The 19793-nt window shown below is 41.4% G+C and overlaps 1 protein-coding gene across 2 annotated transcripts in view; it reads right to left on the reverse strand.

Annotated features, from left to right (window-relative positions):
* GMDS (GDP-mannose 4,6-dehydratase) overlaps positions 1 to 17858 on the reverse strand; it is a 241010-nt gene extending 223152 nt beyond the window's left edge. The window contains exon 1 of one of the 2 annotated variants that reach the window (XM_087707536.1): positions 17677 to 17856. In XM_087707536.1, coding sequence (XP_087563662.1) covers positions 17677 to 17721 — 45 coding nt within the window. In that variant the 5' untranslated portion in view covers positions 17722 to 17856. Of the gene's footprint in view, positions 1 to 17676 lie in introns of both variants that reach the window. The other variant, XM_087707538.1, reaches the window with a different exon arrangement.
* Positions 17859 to 19793: the final 1935 nt, after the last annotated feature.

The following is a 19793-nucleotide window of genomic DNA, read 5'->3' on the forward strand; positions in this document are numbered from 1 at the left end:
GATAAAATAGTTAAGATCAGTAGTGAAATTCATTTTATTTTTACTACCAGCTCGTGGGCGTGGCTTGGTGGGCATGGCAGGGGAAGGAAACTGCAAAATCTCCATTCCCTCCCCACTCCAGGGGAAGGATACTGCAAAATCCCCATTCCCTCCCCACTCCAGGGGAAGGATACTGCAAAATCTCCATTCCCTCCCTACTCCAGGGGAAGGAAACTGCAAAATCTCCATTCCCTCCCCACTCCAGGGGAAGGATATTGCAAAATCTCCATTCCCTCCCCACTCCAGGGGAAGGAAACTGCAAAATCTCCATTCCCTCCCCACTCCAGGGGAAGGATATTGCAAAATCGCCATTTCCACCCCACTCTGGGGCCAGCCAGAGGTGGCATTTGCCGGTTCTCCGAACTACTCAAAATTTCCGCTACTGGTTCTCCAGATCCTGTTAGAACCTGCTGAATTTCACCCCTGGTTAAGATACATGCAAAACATCTCTCGAGAAAAATAGAAGATTGGGTGATTAAGAACACTGCAATTGAAGAAAATGTATATAATTCAGGGCTGAATGGAGGAGTCCTGAGTAACCATCATCACTTCTAGTGAATGTGGGGTTTTCTCCCTTTTCTCATATAGTAACTTGCCCTGCTATTGTTGATGTGGATGTGTGGTTTCCTCCTTAATACTTCCTTGGAATATTTTTTTTTCTTCTTGTTTGTCTGGGATTAATCCTTGTTTATCTGAGTATTGACTACTGGAGAGAATGTGTTCTGGTCTCTTTTCTTCTTAGTCTTTTATTGTTTCTTTTGAATGGTATATAACTATACTTTATCTCTATGTGTCCATTGATGGACTGATACAACTGAATGTTAAGCTCACTAGTAGTTTAAGATTTAATTTGGCTTAGGATGCACAGTTTTCCAACTGAAACTATGCTTACCTCTGTCCATGTATTATGAGATTAAGGAATTTTCATCAGGTCTTCTGACTATGAGTTGATGTTGATGGGCTACACTCTGCTAGTATCAATTGCTCCAATTAAACCATACAGGAAACATTACCAGATGAACTGATTCTACTTTATTAACAGAATCTTGCAAGTATGAAAATATAAACTTTTAACTGCTTGATCCCAATTTCCAATTTATTGGCATTTGTATGCCGCCCACTCCCAGTGGGACTCTGGGCGGCTTACAGGCAAAAACAACATATATTAAAAAATTAAGATAATACAAATATTAAAATTACAACAACATGCATACAGTTGGAGTGGGGCTGGATACTAATCAACAGCCCCAGGCCTGCCGGAACAGCCAGGTCTTCGTGGCTTTATGGAAGGCCGGAAGAGTGGTAAGGGTCGGGATCTCTACGGGGAGATCGTTCCATAGGGCCAGAGCAGCAACAGAGAAGGCCCTTCCCCGGGGACCCGCCAACCGACATTGACTGGCCGACGGCACCTGGAGGAGGCCCAATCTGTGCGATCTTATTGGTCGTTGGGAGGTAAATGGCAGGAGGCGGACTCTCAGGTAGACCTTATCCCTTATGGTGGGTCCTTCCTAAATATCATTCTCTGACCATGGCAAGGCAAGAGCCCTGTCTGTTTCCTAACAGTAATTCTTTCCCCAAGGTCATTCACACATTCCGTTACAGCTAATCTTCTGTCTATCTTATCTAGCGGTGGTTACAGTTCTTATACTATACGTTGTAGATGACTCCTGTTTTTCCCCTAATTGGGCGACTACGTCTTTCGGTTTATGAAAATGTTTTGAGGGCTTTAGTTGGTTTGTGCACTATGGTGATACTATGTGGTTGTAATAGTCTATTGGTGGTTTCTAAAATATTTTTGATATATGGTACCTTTCCATAACTAGTGTTGTGCGGTGGTGAGTTGAGTGGTCAAGAATGTTTTGATAAAATTGCGTGGATATCCACTTTTTTGGGGAGGGTGGGGAGATGTTGTATAGGCTACCCTATGTTGTATAGGCTACCCTTTTTTGGGAGGGTGGGGAGATGTTGTATAGGCTACCCATTTCATTTTTCTGATGTTGCGGGCTGTTGCAGTGTGTTTATACTTCTTGCAATAATGTTCTGACTCAGCTCTTCTTGTGGAACATTGATTAGTGTGGCTAGTTATTTTTCAATAGAAGAACATATTAGTAGAAGATCAGGCTAGATTTAGATCTGGCTTCCATAAAAGGGAACTGTTTCGTTCTACACCACTTATTACTAAATATACAACAGATGGTAAAAACCTGTTCACATCTTTCATAGATCTTAGTGGGGTACGTGATTCTATAAACAGAGAGGTTTTTATTGAAAACGCTGGCCAAGCTAATATGGAACCCAGACTTCATTAGCAGAAGAAGCTGTGTTTAGAAAATCAATGCAGGAGATGGCCAACCATCTCTGGACTTGGGGGGAAATTAGATGTTGTAAGCTCACATGGGGGATCTTCAAGGAAAATCACTATCATATGCTAAACGGTGAGATCTTGACGTGGCTCCATTATTGCTGTTAACATCTATTCTCTCTTATACTTGTGGCTTTTTTTATAATGAGGGTTTTTTATATGTTTACTGTTTTATAATTTTGTACATTGCCCAGAGTAATTTTTCATAAAATGGGCAGCCTAATAAATTTGATCAATCAATCAATCAATCAATTGGGCAATCAAAAATAGCAATAGCAGTTAGACTTATATACCGCTTCATAGTGCTTTCAGCCCTCTCTAAGCGGTTTACAGAGTCAGCATATTGCCCCCAACAACAATCCGGGTCCTCATTTCACCCACCTCGGAAGGATGGAAGGCTGAGTCAACCTTGAGCCGGTGAGATTTGAATGCCGAACTGCAGATAGCAGTCAGCTGAAGTGGCCTGCAGTACTGCACTCTAACCACTGCGCCACCTCGGCTCCTAAACATTCCTAAAGAAGGAGATGGCAGCCTGGTCCTGCAGTGCTGCCAAATACTTTCATCAATGTGTCCCAAAAAGTAATTAGAAAATGAGCTCTATTTGAAAACTTTATTTTACTTTTGGGAACACACATGGCAGCATTTATGTGTTTCTAAGCTGTCTTAAAATTGGCAATAAAGAGATGCTGGTGGTGGATAGCTTCTGTTTTTTAAGACTATCAATAATAAACTACAAGTCAAGTAATACATTGCCAACTACTTCTTGGTAGAATAACAATGGTGGTCTTGGAAAAATTACTATGTTTATATCTACAAAAATCTAAATCGTACAGGTCACCCCTTTCCCAGTAGCCCTCTACTGAAGCAAAACTTGGATTTTGAAAAAGCAGGACAGAAACAGTATTAATGGCATTGAACTTTGGTATTGGAGGCTGTCTTCTGTGAATACCATGATTAGCCAAGGAAACAAACACATTGGTCATAGAAAACACTCAACATTTACCCTGTATGCCAGAATTGCTTCTTTAAATTTACAACAAAATCTTCAAGTTAGAGCCGAGGTGGCGCAGTGGTTAGGGTGCAGTACTGCAGCCACTTCAGCTGACTTCTAGTTCTGCAGCTCGGCGGTTCAAATCTCACCGGCTCAAGGTTGACTCAGCCTTCCATCCTTCCGAGGTGGGTGAAATGAGGACCCAGACTGCGGGGGCGATATGCTGACTCTGTAAACCGCTTAGAGAGGGCTGAAAGCCCTATGAAGCGGTATACAAGTCTAACTGCTATTGCTATTGCTAAGTTAAAACTTTCACAAATGTAATTGATTCATAGTTCGTATACCTTCAGACTAATTTAATGTCAAAAAAAAAACATTTTTGCGGTATCATTTTATATAAAACAGCAAGTAAGTTGGACCCAATATTTATTATTTATTTATTTATTTATTTATTTATTTATTTATTTATTTATTTATTTACTTACTTACTTACTTACTTACTCACTCACTCACTCATTCACTCACTCACTGTGTTGCCTGTCAACAATTCACAGGAGGCTTACATCCTAACAATAAAGTCTCTCTCTCTCTCTCTCTCTCTCTCTCTCTCTCTCTCTCTCTCACACACACACACACACACACACACACACACACACACTCACACACACACACACACACACCCAAAACACAAATTTTATTCATCATGTGTTCTCTCTTTCTCTCTCTTCCCTGTTTGGACAAGTCTCTTCAGTTTTCTTGGAAAGATTTTGGAAGTGATTTGCCATTGCCCGCTTCCTAGGGTTGAGAGAGAGAAACCAGTTGGCTTTATTTCCCACAAAGTTTCATTTCTCTGATGGCTTGGTAAAAGTGAATAGTTCCATTACTCTTCTGCAATGTGACACTGAAGACTTTTCCAGAGTTAAATACTCGCTATCTATACTGAGAAGCTTAGCTTCCAAGTACTTTATCTCTAATATCTCAATGAGGAAGTTCTTAGTCTATTGCCTTGGCCAAGACGTAATAGAGAGATAAATTATATTTGAATCAAATAGTCCCATATGTTAACAGGGATACATACCATATTGAGTTTTAAAAGTGATAATCAGCCATTTGAACTGAACCTGCAAATCAGCTGACAACTAGTGGCATTCCCACAGTAACATTATGCTGTGTTGACCAGTCAGAATACAAGATATATTCTCTGTATATTTTAAATTGTCTTCAAGCATCCTCGTATGAAATTAAAATTGCAGAGACAAAAATTGCACAGACAGAACAGGTACTTTTGTTTATATAATTCTTCTGATGTACTGGAGTATTTAATAAAGTGTGTTACCAAGAATTCCAAGTTTATATGGAAAATGAGGTTTCAGCTATGCGATGCCCACATGTGTCCTTTTTCGTACTGTTCAGAACAGACAAACCTGGAGAGTTATCCTGAGGTCCATACAATCCAGGGTTTGTTTAAGTGTGTTTTGATGAATAAGTCAAAATGGCTGGGTTCACAGAATACATTTGGCAAGAAACAAAGCTTATTGTAGCTTTGCATGCTCAGACAACACACAAAATGGCAGAACAAGAATATTTTAGAAAGCTATACACCAAAATATTTAGCAGGAGATTGGAGACAGCTATAAACAGAGTAACAGCCAAGGATTCAAGTTCTTAACTTCCTGCCAACCAGATGGTGAATTTAAAATTACATTCATGACTAATGTTAACACTGGACCAGTTTAGGATATTAATGGAAAACCTCAGACAGAAACTAGGACCACAATCATTTATAAGCCAACCTCTTTGCAATCTTCTGGATGTGAATAATAAAACCTCAGAAGCTTGTGAGCTAGCCAAAAGGTAACAAGACTTGTCACATATGCTGACATGGTTAAGTATAAATCCTATAATATCCGATGACAAAACCAAACTACACTTTTTCCATTCAGTTACACCAATTTATTTCTCCACCTGGAAAGCAGTTTGAAGTAGACACCTGGGAAGTAGCCACAAAGTTAGCCAGGTAGTCTGGTCTATGTCTATCTTGGAAGCTACTGGAATCATTCTCACACTTCAAATCATACTGTTCACTTAAATATTGCTTTTTTTCAAGTACTTTTAAACAGCTGAATCCATTTTAGGAATTATTTACCCTTTTACTTGTATATGGCATACAGGTAATCCTCAGAGATACTGAGCCGAGGTGGCACAGTGGTTAAATGCAGCACTGCAAGCTACTTCAGCTGACTGCAGTTCTGTAGTTCGGCTGTTCAAATCTCACTGGCTCAGGGTTGACTCAGCCTTCCATCCTTCCGAGGTGGGTGAAATGAGGACCCAGACTGTGGGGGCGATATGCTGACTCTGTAAACCACTTAGAGAGGGCTGAAAGCCCTATGAAGCGGTATATAAGTCTAACTGCTATTGCTATTGCTACTTACCTTCTCTACCGGTTTGCAAATGTGAGCGCATGTGCCACGTCTGCGCATGCGCACCGCCTTCTCACACATTATGTCGGGGCGGGTGGGCGGAGCCTCCTGCAGCCGCCACTACAGATTCGCCTGAACCGGAGAGAACCAGCTGAATGCCACCTCTGCTCAGAGACCACAATTGGGACCAACAACTAAGTCATTAAGTAAAGCACTTGGTATGTGACACCGCAAACATGCTTGTGATCTTATTTCAGCTTTACAAACCTGCAAAGATTGTAAATGGAAGGATTGACTGTTAAGTTTTTTTTAAAAAAAATCAGGGAGCGAGCATCTCAAGATAGTTAGAAAGCCAAAATAATAGAAGAGCATAGCTAAAGATCCTTTTCAGATGGATTCTACTACTATCATTACACCCAAAATACTGTGAATTCTAATGAATCTATTGGGGGTATTTAAGTAGGTAAAAGTATTAAAATGCATACTGTTGAATCCATATTTTTCAAATATGATAAATAAGATAACATATAGCCTATTGGGTTCTTTCAGGTATTCCTATAGCAGTGGTGGGTTGCAGGCGGTACGCCCCGGGTACCGTTCCGGTACGGTGCTCTGGAGGTCCCACATGCCCGCTCGAGCTCCTTACCTGTTTTTTAAGCCTTTGGCGCTTCTGTGCATGGCCCGTATGGCGCCTGCGCGATGATCCATGGAGCAGCTAGAGCGTCACAGAGGCTTGCAGAGGCATCGCAGGCAGGTATGGTGCATGCACACATGTGTGTGCATGTCGCACGCGTCCATTTGGAACCCACCGCTGTTCTATATTTATTTCTTTATTTATTAAATATATTTATATGCCGCCCAATCCCGAAGGACTCCGTATAGGAACGCTAAAGTAGCTGCATCCTCTTGCAAGTTGGCCAATGGTTTCTTTCACTCGCCCCCATACAGTCTCCACATGCATGTACATGCACAATTGTTTGGTTGGCATTTCCAGAATGAAAACCTCTATTACTGTTCCCTAAGTCCGCTCTAGATAGTAAAAAGCATCTGAATAACTGGCTTGGGGGAATACAGGAAAGTATATAGAGAGCAAAAGAAGGAAGAAACATTGTAGGAAATTATAAGACTGCATGATATGTGTGAATGTGGTTTATGCAGTGTACAACCAGGGGGAAACTTCTTGTACCGTGTGAGATTGATGCTTCCTCAAAAGGAAGTCCTTTCCTCCTGCAACGCATCCTATTCCTTCAAAGAAGTTTATTCAAGGAGACACAGTAGAAAAGAATCTATGGAGATTCTCAGTCACCCAGAGGTGCTTTTTCAAAAGGCAACTGAACTTTATTTTAAAACAAAGCCCAGTAGCCTTTTTGGGGGGGAGGGGGGGGAAGCACCTTTGGGACAGTGGAAAGTAAGCAGCATTCTCCAAATTGTGGATCGCGCCCAATTTAAATGTGCTGAACATCAGCTCATCTGCAGACGATCTGGAACTGCAGCTGGTATAGAATGTTGCAATCTCAATCATGGGGCATGATTCAGAATCAGTGCGCTTAAAAAATGGAGCCCAGTGACATTTAAAAGGTGAGATTCTACTCTTGTTGCATGCTGCTTGAAATGTAAACACAACCTCATTTTCCTTTTTGCTAAAAGAAAGCAAAAAATGTGATGAAACTCTTAAAATTTCATACTACTAGGACATTTGAGACAGATGAATATCAAGGTTCTATAAACCCTTTTTAATATTTCAGTACTTTTTAATACTCTAGTACCGTAGAGTAGTAGCCTACACCATATATTACATCATTATGCAAATCCAGCAAAAGCTAACTTTTTGACTCATATCCTACTTCCCTGTCAACAGCACAGAAACGCCCTCCCCCCCAAGGCTTTCATTTACCATATCTTAAAACACAGGCTCTTTAACCTATTGCCAAAAGTATTCGCTCTCCTGCCTTTACTCGCATATGAACTTACTGCAAGTGGCAGCATCCCATTCCTAATCCATAGGGTTCAATATGACGTCGGTCCACCCTTTGCAGCTATAACAGCTTCAACTCTTCTGGGAAGGCTGTCCACAAGGTTCAGGAGTGTGTTTTTAGCAATAGCAATAGCAGTTAGACTTATATACCGCTTCATAGGGCTTTCAGCCCTCTCTAAGCGGTTTACAGAGTCAGCATATCGCCCCCAACAACAATCCGGGTCCTCATTTTACCCACCTCGGAAGGATGGAAGGCTGAGTCAACCTTGAGCCGGTGAGATTTGAACCGCCGAACTGCAGAACTGCAGTCAGCTGAAGTAGCCTGCAGTGCTGCATTTAACCATCGCGCCACCTCGGTGTTGATGGGAATCTTTGACCATTCTTCCAGAAGCGCATTTGTGAGGTCACACACTGATGTTGGACGGGTTTACGTGGCCTACCACTTCGTGGCTGAGTTGCTGTCGTTCCCAAACACTTCCACGTTCCTATAACACAGCTGACAGTTGACTGTGGGATATTTAGGAGCGAGGAAATTTCACGACTGGATTTGTTGCACAGGTGGCATCCTATCACAGTTCCACGCTGGACTTCACTGAGCTCCTGAGAGCGACCCATCCTTTCACCAATGTTTATAAAAACAGTCTGCATGCCTAGGTACTTGATTTTATACACCTGTGGCCATGGAAGTGATTGGAACACCTGATTCTGATTGTTTGGATGGGTGAGCGAATACTTTTGGCAATATAGTGTAGGATGCCACCTGTGCAACAAACCCAGATATTGGTCCTGATATTTCTGATTTTAAAAATGGGTAGTTTTTAACATAAATCTTTATTCAGACAATAGCACAGACAATAAGAAAACAGATCTCGGGCTTTATTTACAAAACAGAAAAGGTGTAAATCTTTTCAGACAACTTTTATTAAAAGACAAAGTATGAAGTGCTCCATATCTTCATGCTTTTTAAAATATCTGTTAGTGCTACTACATTCACTACCATAGATTAACACAACTCTTTGCTTACGATGTTAATTGGACAGAGGAAAGCAATGTGAGTTTTAAATATATTTAGAAAATTAGGCAAGGAGAATGTAATATCTCCTTTCCATGTTAGGATGCAATCCAATATTGTGTACATGAATGCTAATTCAATAAGGCTTTCAGTTCCTCTTATACTCCTTCAAAAATCTACTCACAATAAATTTTGTGGAACCAAGTGGAGGTACAATGGAAGTAGAAAGTCATTCTCCTGATTCCACCTTCCAGGATATAAGGGAACTAGTGGGTCTATCTATTTAAAAAGATTATACTTTTTAACTACTTAATTAATGATTAACTTTAAGGTTTAATTAACTATTTAAAAAATGGCTACCTATACATTTAGGTTTAAAAGAAAGAACAAGTTAAGGAATAATAAGAGGCAAGTCTTTCTCATCATTTCATTATTTCTAACAGAGAAGTTACACTCAAAACAATGATATATACAGTAGATACATACAATATTTTATTTCAAAGCTGTAAATAGTCAGTCCATTTTATGTGAAACATGATAGCATTCCTCCACTATAACAATATCAGATGCCAGTTTGGCTTAGTGGTTAAGTTTGTTGTTATGGGGAAAATAGGAGGAGGAAAGTACTTTGAATATATTCACCCCATTGAGTTATTTGTAAAAATAGAAAAGACGGGATGCAAAATAATCAATAAACCAGATACTACTCCAACCTTAAGTATTTGCCACCCTCACATCTATCAAGAGACAACTTTTAAGAAACAGGATCAAGTGTAAAGTCAACTTCAGACTAATTTGAAGGGATTACTATATGACCATTTCTTGAACCAATGCTTCCCAAACTTGAGTAAGTCACCTCAGATTGGGTAAAAGTGGTTTTTCTTTGGGTAACAACACACAAACCCATTACCCAATCGTAACAGGAGCCAGTTTGGACTAGTGGTGAAGGCATTAGGCTAGAAAACAGGAGACTATGAGTTCCAATTCCGCCTTAGACACGAAAGCCAGCTGGATGGCTGGACTTGTACAAAAGTCAAAGCATTTTGGATAAAAATATGGTGGATTATTCAAAATATTCTTAAAAAGAGGATAAAGTTTACTCCTCAGTTATTCGTTAGGTATAATCACAGATTGTACAGTTATAGAGAGTAATTTGATTCTGAACTTAACAACGGCAGCAAGACTGTTGGTGGCGCAGTGCTGGAAGAAGGAAGAATTGCCTACTATTCAAGAATGGACGTTAAAAGTAGCAAACTTAGTAGAGATGGCTAAAATATCAGCATATCTTAAGGATCATTCAGATGAGAAATACAAGCTGGAATGGAGAAGATGGATTGATTATATTCAAAATAAAAATGGGACTAAGAAATTTCAGTTAGCTTATGAATGAATGAACAAGGAATGTTAAAATTTATCTAAAGTTAGCTTTACAAAAGGGGAGTTAAAGTATAAGCGAAGGGATGATGCTAAAGTTAGTTTATTTTAGTGTATGATTGTTAAATGTTTATACCCTTTATTTGCTCTGGGAGATTGGGGGTGGATGGCGGGGAGGGGATGTGGGATTGGGGGGGAGGGAGGGACGGAGAAATGTAAACAATTGTAAAACTTATTAAAACTTTTTAATAAAAAAAAAGAAAGCCAGCTGGAGGGTTTGGGTTTGTTGTTGTTGGGAAAATAGGAGGAGGAAAAAGTGTTGTACAGGTGGTCCTCAATTTAAAATACTTCATTTAGTGACGGTTCAAAGTTACAATAGCATTAAAAATGTGACTTATGAATGTTTTTCACAGTTACGACAGCATCCTCATGGTCGTGTGATCAAAATTCAGATGTTTGGCAACTGGTTCATATTTATGACCATTGCTGCGTCACAAGGTCATATGATCACCTTTTGAGACCTTTTGACAAGCAAAGTCAGTCTGGACACCAGATTTAATTAACAACTGGGTTACTGACTACATTAGTCAGAACTAATTATCTGACTTAACAACAGATATTTTAGGCTCAATGGTGGCCATAAATCAAGGACTACCTGTACCCATATTAGCTGAAAAGTACTTTCTGAGGAATGGTATTGGGTAATGAAGGAAAAGGTTTGGGAAGCATTGACGTAAACCTTTACCGTAATTTGCAACCTGCTAGGTGAGAGTTACCAGTAATTTACAACTTTCATATCTAAGAGAAAGATCTATATGAGGGTGACTTAGTGGAGAAAAATGTGAGAGCCTCTTTCAAAAATATGATGCAATGCATTAGAAACTTAAGGAAGTGACATTTCTCATGAAAACATATATACTTGCTATCTAATATAAGATAAATATAATAGGATTTTCAAAAGTAGAAAAATACATTAATTGAACTTAGATCCTAGATCCCAGGCTAAATGTACTTCAAAATTGTTATCTATTTATGTAACAGCTATACAGAAAATATATTCAGCAACTCAACATTAGTTTTAAAGAGTACACATTATCTGTGGCACGACATAACCGCGAACGTCAAAAGCGTGCCGACAAAACCGCAGCGCTAAAACCGCGATGTCAAAAGCGCGCCAACAACAGCGCGCTGACAGAAGCGCGATTTAAGTTAAGGTAAGGTTTAGGGTTAGGTTTAGGGTTATTTTTAGGGTTATGTTACAGGATGCTTCTGTCGGCGCGCTGTTGTCAGCGCGCTTCAGCGCTCATTCGTCTCCGCGGTTTTGACGGCGCGGTTTTGTCACCGCGCTTTAGTCACACGCGCTTTTGTCATACGCGCATTTGTGGTGGAACCCACATTATCTACATTTATATGATACAAATATATATGTTCTTAAAAACTGGTTCTCTCTACAACATGTAACATAAAATAAAAACGATTATTTTATGAATACATTAACCTTGTTCCACGTGCATGAAAGTTTAATGCTTATTTCCCTTCTTGCAGTCCCTGAAAATTAGAACCTAAGACTGCTGTCTCTAATAAACCAGACTTTAAAAAAAAGAAAAAGAAAATCTAAATTGTGACAAAATGGATTTTTCATTCCAATAATAAACAACACTTCCAAAAAAGTTGCAGGACGACATGAAGTATTTATACAATAATTTCGGTGTACACAGAATGCAGTTTAGAAGTGAGAAATCAAAGAAAGGGAGCCTCAAAACACTCACAATAATTCAACAACGTATCTATTATACAATGCCTGGTAGAAATCTGTCTAGAGTGGCTTAATTACAGGAAGTCAGGCATGAAAGCTCTGGTTTCCGGTTTATGCAGTAATGGTACAAATGTGGAAAAAAAAGCAGCAATTATAGAAGCATATTTAAAAGAAACTTCTATCATGTTCCTAAAGCAGGCAAGTAGCTTTTGATTGATTTGATTTTAATTATTGTTCTCTAAGTAAAAGCCTCATGAGTGTTGTTTTGCTAAAAGCCACTGCAGCTTTTTCACGATCACATGATTATTATTTTTTAAAATTTCCTTTGAACCACTTCTAAACTCATCCTTTCTAAAACTTTTCTCTCCTACAAAAACAAATAATATGTAGAGAGGGGGGGAGAAGAAGGTAAGGGGGCATATATGTGTGTAAGATAAAGGTAAAGATTCCCCTCGCACATATATGATAGTCATCCCCGACTCTAGGGGGCAGCGCTCATCTCCGTTTCAAAGCCAGCCAGCGCTGTCCTAAGACATCTCCATGGTTATGTGGTTGGCATGACTAAACGCCGAAGGCACACGGAACGCTGTTGCTTTCCCACCAAAGCTGGTCCCTATTTTTCTACTTGCATTTTTACATGCTTTCGAACTGCTAGTTTGGCAGAAGCTGGGACAAGGAACGGGAGCTCACTCCGTTACGCGGCACTACAGATTTGAACTGCCGAACTGCCGACCTTCTGATCGACAAGCTCAGCATTTTAGCCAAAGCTGATAGAACATATTCCTTCGAAGCAATTATTGCCTTTGTCTGGGAAACAAGTGAATCTTCATTTCTCATAACTTGAGAGAAGTTCCTTGAAGATGGGATCCAACAGGAATCCGAAAGCTCAAAAGACAAAACCTCTGATCCTGGTGACTGATCCAGATTGGATCCTGCAACACTAGCCTAGATATGTATATGCCAGGCCTGCAATTATATTCCTTTTAGAATTTTAGCCTGCCACACTTTCTCTTATTTCATTATGCTGTTTCATTAGTATAGTCGATGGGAGGGGGGAATAGACAGGAGTAGGATTGTGGAATGTGTTGTTTTCATTCTTTACTAGAAGCCAAGGTCATCTTTTGTCTCCGCCCTTTTACACCTGACCAGAAGCAGCTGGGTGGAGAAGCCAGCGTGGAAGAAGAAGATTGGACCATGTGACGGATTTTGGGTGTGGGGACAAGATCATGAACTTTTAACTGGGTGGGATTCTGATGTCATTTCCAGAATTGGGATTAACACATGTGTGCTAAGATGTCTGCTTTATTAAATTGGAACTTTAAGGATCGTTTTGCCTTGGACTCTGATTTAATTCTACATGATACTTGGAACGCTGACAGTATATTTGTTTTCATTCATGAGTCTTTATATCTGTTCCTTCTGAGAAAGAACAGTGCTAACCAAACAAAGAAAATCTCTCTCTGTGAATCAACTTAATTATCACTGAAAGTTAAACACTAGTTTATAAATTGCCCATTTCCAATGTAACCATTACAGTCTTCTGGAAGTAGAATAGTATTATTATGATCTTCTTTAAAGACAATATGTGCTATCTTCCTTCGTATATTATGTTTATTTGTTACAACACCTGGGATGTTAACAAAGACCTTAAAGAACTCCCTGGCTAAAAGTTACAAGCCAAATTAAATAAGGCTACAGAATACAAATAGTGGAATATCAGTTTCCAAACAACTTGGCAGCATTCTTGAGTGTTATAAACTGAAATCTAATGTGCTTCCCCAAAAATAAGACAGGGTCTTGTTTTCTTTTGACCCCCGAAATAAGCGCTTGGCCTTATTTTCAGGGAGATCTTATTATTTTTGAAATGCAGGAGACTGTGAGCATGGTCACCTCATGGCTCCTGCTGTGTTGCAATATTTTCAGGGAGGGCTTATTTTCGGGGGAGGGATTATTTTAGCACATGCACTCAAAAGCCCGATTGGGCTAATTATCCGGAGAGGGCTTATTTTGGGGGAAACAGGGTATCTATTTTAACTATACAAATGAATGGCAAAATATCTCCTTATTCTGCATTAGAGATGAGATCTAGACTAACTCAAATGCAAAAATATATATTGGCAAAATCCCATTCATAGCAACACTCTTTTAAACTAGTTTCCCGTATGTAATTGATTATAAAACATAATATCCTAATGCATGTTAATAAGATTATTTAGTGCTTGAGCAGTATTTCTGAAGTACAGTAATGTAGTCTGTTTAATCCAAGGAAGCAAATATTATGGCTTAACCACTTAAAATCTCCAGCCCCGATATAAAATATTTATTACTTTACCATTCATATACATGAAATACAGCTTTCTCTGTTTTGTTAAGGGAAAAAATTCCAAGTTACAAATTGGAAAAAAAAACAACATTTGAATTTCTAAAGAAATGTATTGATCTGCTGACTTGAAAGACATGATGAGCCAACCATATTATTACCGGGTACACTGTATATACTTCTAAATTTGGGACATGACCCAACCAAATCAATAATATCAAATACATGAAGCACTCAGAAGGAAAGTGGAAACCACTGAATTGAATTTGAATTGAATTTGTGTTTATTTGTATGCCGCCCTTTTCCCTGGGGGGACTCAGGGCGGCTCACAATCAAAAGGAAGAGGGAAAACAGACTTTTACAAATAGACAATACATAATTAAAATGCAACATTCATACCATTCAGGTGGGTCACAATCTTTAGCCCCAGGCCTGACGGGATAGCCAGATTCTAAGGGCTGTGCGGAAGGTCTGGAGGGTGGTGAGGGTACGAAGCTCCACGGGGAGATCGTTCCACTGGGTCGGGGCTACCACCGAGAAGGCTCTCCTCCGCGTGGTGGCCAGTCGGCATTGGCCAGCGGATGGAACTCGGAGGAGGCCTAAACGATGAGATCTAATGGGTCGTATGGAGGTGATCGGCAGTAGGCGGTCTCTCAAGTACCCAGATCCACTACCATGAAGGGCTTTAAAGGTGGCAAGTAGCACCTTGAAGGGTATCCGGAGATCGACAGGTAGCCAGCGCAGCTCGCGGAGGATAGGTGTTACGTGGGTGAAGCAAGGTACACCCACAATCGCTCACGCGGCTGCATTCTGGACTAGCTGAAGTCGCCGAATACTCCTCAAGGGCAGCTCCATGTAGAGCACATTGCAGTATTCCAGCCTAGAGGTCACAAGGGCACGAGTGACTGTTGTGAGAGCCTCCCGGTTCAGGTAGGGGCGCAACTGGTGCACCAGGCGAACCTGGGCAAATGCCCCCCTGGTCACAGCTGACAAATGGTGTTTGAAAGTCAGCTGTGGGTCCAGGAGGACTCCCAAGTTGCGGACCCTGATGGATGAGAAGACTATTAGGAGACTATATGAGTAGCACAAAGAACATTCACAACCAGAATGGCGTTATGTGATCTCACCGCTTAGCAATAACAATCTCCAACCTTGGCAACATTATGACTTGTGGACTTCAACTCCCAGAATACCTCAGCCAGTAGGAATTCTGGAGTTGAAGCCCACAAGTCATAAAGTTGCCACGGTTGGAGACCCCTGAGGCCTACGTTAGGCACATTTAATATTGATAACTCTACTATTTCCAAATTTGCCTATATTACAAAAGAAAACATGAATAATTTTAAGTAGCATTATTACTAAAGTAATATAGGAAAGCAGAATTCATTCAAATCCGTTGGCAATTCTCTGTGAACAATTATTGCCATTCTATTGTTAGACCCAGTTTTCTTCAACTCAGCTTAAACCCAGGTGTTGAGATAATATTGTCAAGATATAAGTTTATCAACTACTTCCCAGGTCATTTTGGGTCAGCTTGCAAATCACAAGGATGTGCATAAACTGTGCATAGAATTACTCAACAGTTCACTGGTAGAGTTATCACGGCCCTTAGAATTAATAAAAAATAAAGAGTATTTGTCACAGGTTCTTTACATATACCCAGATCATCCTTACAGGTGGAGAATAGCAACTCTTCTATATAAGAGCCGAGGTGGCGCAGTGGTTAGGGTGCAGTACTGCAGGCCACTTCAGCTGACTGTTATCTGCAGTTCAGCGGTTCAAATCTCACCGGCTCAGGGTTGACTCAGCCTTCCATCCTTCCGAGGTGGGTAAAATGAGGACCCGGATTGTTGTTGGGGGCAATATGCTGACTCTGTAAACCGCTTAGAGAGGGCTGAAAGCCCTATGAAGCGGTATATAAGTCTAACTGCTATTGCTATTGCTATTCTATTTGCATTAGGCTGCTTCAGGCTCCTTTAATTCCATAAAGACAGAAACCACTTTCCCTCTCATTTCCATACCAACACCACTATACTCAGCTGCCTTTCCTCAGCTTTCATAGCCACATGCTGCTGGGATGGCTAGAGAGGTCTTACAGGAAGAGGGCACCAGCAGCCCAGGTGTTATGTCTCTGACGCACATATTCCAATTCTGATTACCTATCAAAATTGTTCCGGGATGCGACTTCCATAAAATTCTTCTATCCTTTCGTAATTATTAAATATGCTAGCAAGGGGATGTAACAGGTTTTTTTTTTTCCAGATCTTAGAGCCATATTACACATTCTTGTATGGAAGTGATTCCTCCGTATAGGAATTTTTACCCTGCTTATAAGAAATACAAAAATTTCCACTTTGCAAATATATACCATTAAAAAAAAATAAGGCTTTATGGAAAGGGACCACGACAACCTCTAAGTTTAAACAATGAACTTTTGTTATTAGTAATGCCCATTTTGGGGAATCATCCATTAAAAGTATTACAACTGAGAAAAAAACAGCACATTGAGATGTTTCAAAGCAATACACATATATTGAACTACGATTTATACTCAGCATCAAATATCCTCATAACATACCTACAGAACATGTGTATTCCTTGCCCTGATTGTCGTTTGGAATGCATGCAGGAAACACCAGGAAGTAAATTCAGCATTTAATATTTTACTGTAAACTGCCTGCTTAGGTGAGATTGACAGTGTAAGAAATGTGGATGAATGATAAATGAATGGGTGATGGATAAATAAATATATGCATGGATCTCCTCTCTCCAGTGATTTCCAAACACCCCATCTCCCCCCCCCCACAAACACCAATTTGTCTTGAATAAAGCATGTTATGCAATATTTTCGTATATTATATTAGGATGAAATTGACAGTGTAAGAAATGTGGATGAATGATAAATGAATGGGTGATGGATCAATAAATATATGCACGGATCTCCTCTCTCCAGTCATTTCCAAACACCCCATCTTCCCCCCACACCAATTTGTCTTGAATAAAGCATGCTATGCAATATTTTCGTATATTATATTAGGATGAAATTGACAGTGTAAAACATGTGGATGAATGATAAATGAATGGGTGATGGATAAATAAATATATGCACTGATCTCCTCTCTCCAGTGATTTCCAAACACCCCATCTTCCCCCCCCCCACACACACTAATTTGTCTTGAATAAAGCATGTTATACAATATTTTCGTATATTATATTAGGATGAAATTGACAGTGTAAAACATGTGGATGAATGATAAATGAATGGGTGATGGATAAATAAATGTATGCATGGATCTCCTCCCTCCAGTGATTTCCAAACATCCCATCTTCCTCCCCCCCCCCCACATCAATTTGTCTTGAATAAAGCATGTTACGCAATATTTTCCTATATTATATTAGGATGAAATTAAGTTCAGCTTGTACTTACCTGGCCAGTAATGCCAGTGATGAGAGCTACTTTCTTGGTATCCATACTCTTGCACAGGTACCAGCTGTCAGTTCCCAGGTGAGGCAGGTGCTTTCTGGGGGATAGTCCACCGACTTAAAAGAGGGAGGAGGAGGGGGCGGCTAGAGGAATCCTCTGCTGGGTGCAGAGAAATGGGAGGGATTTGGCTGAGCTGCCCTTTGCAAAGGTGTGTGCAATTTGGATGAGCTGTACTTGCAAAGAGGCGTGCACTCTCTCGTCCAGGTGCTCTTAACAAGAGAACCCGGAAAGGGGCGTCGTCCAGGGGGAACGCCCGTTTTGTAACGGCACAGAAATGACAACGGGGGCTCGGAGGATAAGCGGCGAAAGCATAACCGAAAACCAGGGGGGTGCGGGGGGGGGTTGTTGGCTTTATAGAAAGGTTGGGGGGCAGCAAGGTCAAGGTAGGAAAAAAAGCTTTAGCGGTTTGCTATTGCTCGTGCTGGGGATTTTTTTTTGGGGGGGGTGGCTGCATTCCCACGTTCGTTTCTTGCACGGGTCTTCTCGCTTTGCTTTGCTTTGCTTTGCTAAGCCGGCCGAGTTCTGCACCCGCTGCCTCTGCGCGCGCTCCCGGGCTCTCCACCACCACCCGCGCACGCGCGCTGCCCCGTTCTGCCACGCGCTCAGAACGTTGGGACCGCCTCCGTTCTACAGGCGCGCGCAACCCCCCCCCCCCCGCGAACCGAAAGGGCGGGGGGGAGGCAAAAAAAGGAGTCTCAAACGCCAGTCAAGTTTTTCCCGCTCCTGTCGCTTCCTCTTCTTACCAGCCAATCAAAAGGCGCGTCGCCCTCCCCGCCCTTTTTTTTTTAATGTTATAGGCCGCAGGGGTTTCCAAGCTTGGCCACTTGAAGACTGGTGGACTTCAACTCCCAGAATTCCTCAGCCAGCTTTGCTGGCTGAGGAATTCTGGGAGTTGAAGTCCACCAGTCTTCAAGTGGCCAAGGTTGGAGACCCCTGTTAAATATAGGGAGCCGGCAAGAGGCTCAGCGGTATTGAAAAGCGAAACGGGGTTGAGAGGGGGGAACTCGAGAGGATTGGGAGGTGTGGGGGGGGGGCGCTAGAAGGAGCTGCGGGGGGGACAGGCGGAGGAACTGAAAAGGACAGAGCGGCATGCGCACCCGCCGACTGAAGGACGCTTCCGGGTTTTGGGCGAGCTGAAAGGGAAAAAAAGATCCCCGGCGCATAGAGCGCATGCGTGGCCCCTGAAAGGAAATTCTCCGGAGAGGGCGCCCCCTACTTAAGGAGGAATGAAGTGCAGCCCAGGAAAGGTCTTCAAGATTGATCCTTCATCGTCCCCCAACATGATGGACTTTGCATAATGTGTCCCCAAAATATCAGAGCATGAGTCTGATGGTTTAAATGAAAAACCCCTTAATTGATTTCTTCCATGATCCATTTGTTGGTTTTCCTGGCTGCTTTCTATATCCTTAAAAGTCTGTTTTAGGGACAGAAGTGTTAATTTGTGAGGTTGGGGGTGGGTGGGTGGTAGGGAATGTTAGATATCCTTTTATTTATTTATTAGTTAGACTTATATACCGCTTCATAGGGCTTTCAGCCCTCTCTAAGCGGTTTACAGAGTCAGCATATCGCCCCCACAGTCTGGGTCCTCATTTTACCCACCTCGGAAGGATGGAAGGCTGAGTCAACCTTGAGCCAGTGAGATTTGAACCGCCGAACTGCAATAGCAATAGCAGTTAGACTTATCTACCGCTTCCTAGGGCTTTCAGCCCTCTCTAAGCGGTTTACAGAGTCAGCATATCGCCCCCAACAACAATCCGGGTCCTCATTTTACCCACCTCGGAAGGATGGAAGGCTGAGTCAACCTTGAGCCAGTGAGATTTGAACCGCTGAACTGCACATAGCAATAGCAGTTAGACTTATATACCGCTTCATAGAGCTTTCAGCCCTCTCTAAGCGGTTTACAGAGTCAGCATATCGCCCTCAACAGTCTCCGTCCTCATTTCACCCACCTCGGAAGGATGGAAGGCTGAGTCAACCTTGAGCCGGTGAGATTTGAACCGCCGAACTGCAGTTAGCAGTCTGCTGAAGTGGCCTGCAGTACTGCACCCCAACCACTGCGC

Source organism: Thamnophis sirtalis, unplaced genomic scaffold (genome assembly GCF_051295495.1).
Source record: "Thamnophis sirtalis isolate CommonGarterSnake01/CBP01778 unplaced genomic scaffold, rThaSir2_p1.2 scaffold_2, whole genome shotgun sequence".
NCBI classification, from domain to species: Eukaryota; Metazoa; Chordata; class Lepidosauria; order Squamata; family Natricidae; genus Thamnophis; species Thamnophis sirtalis.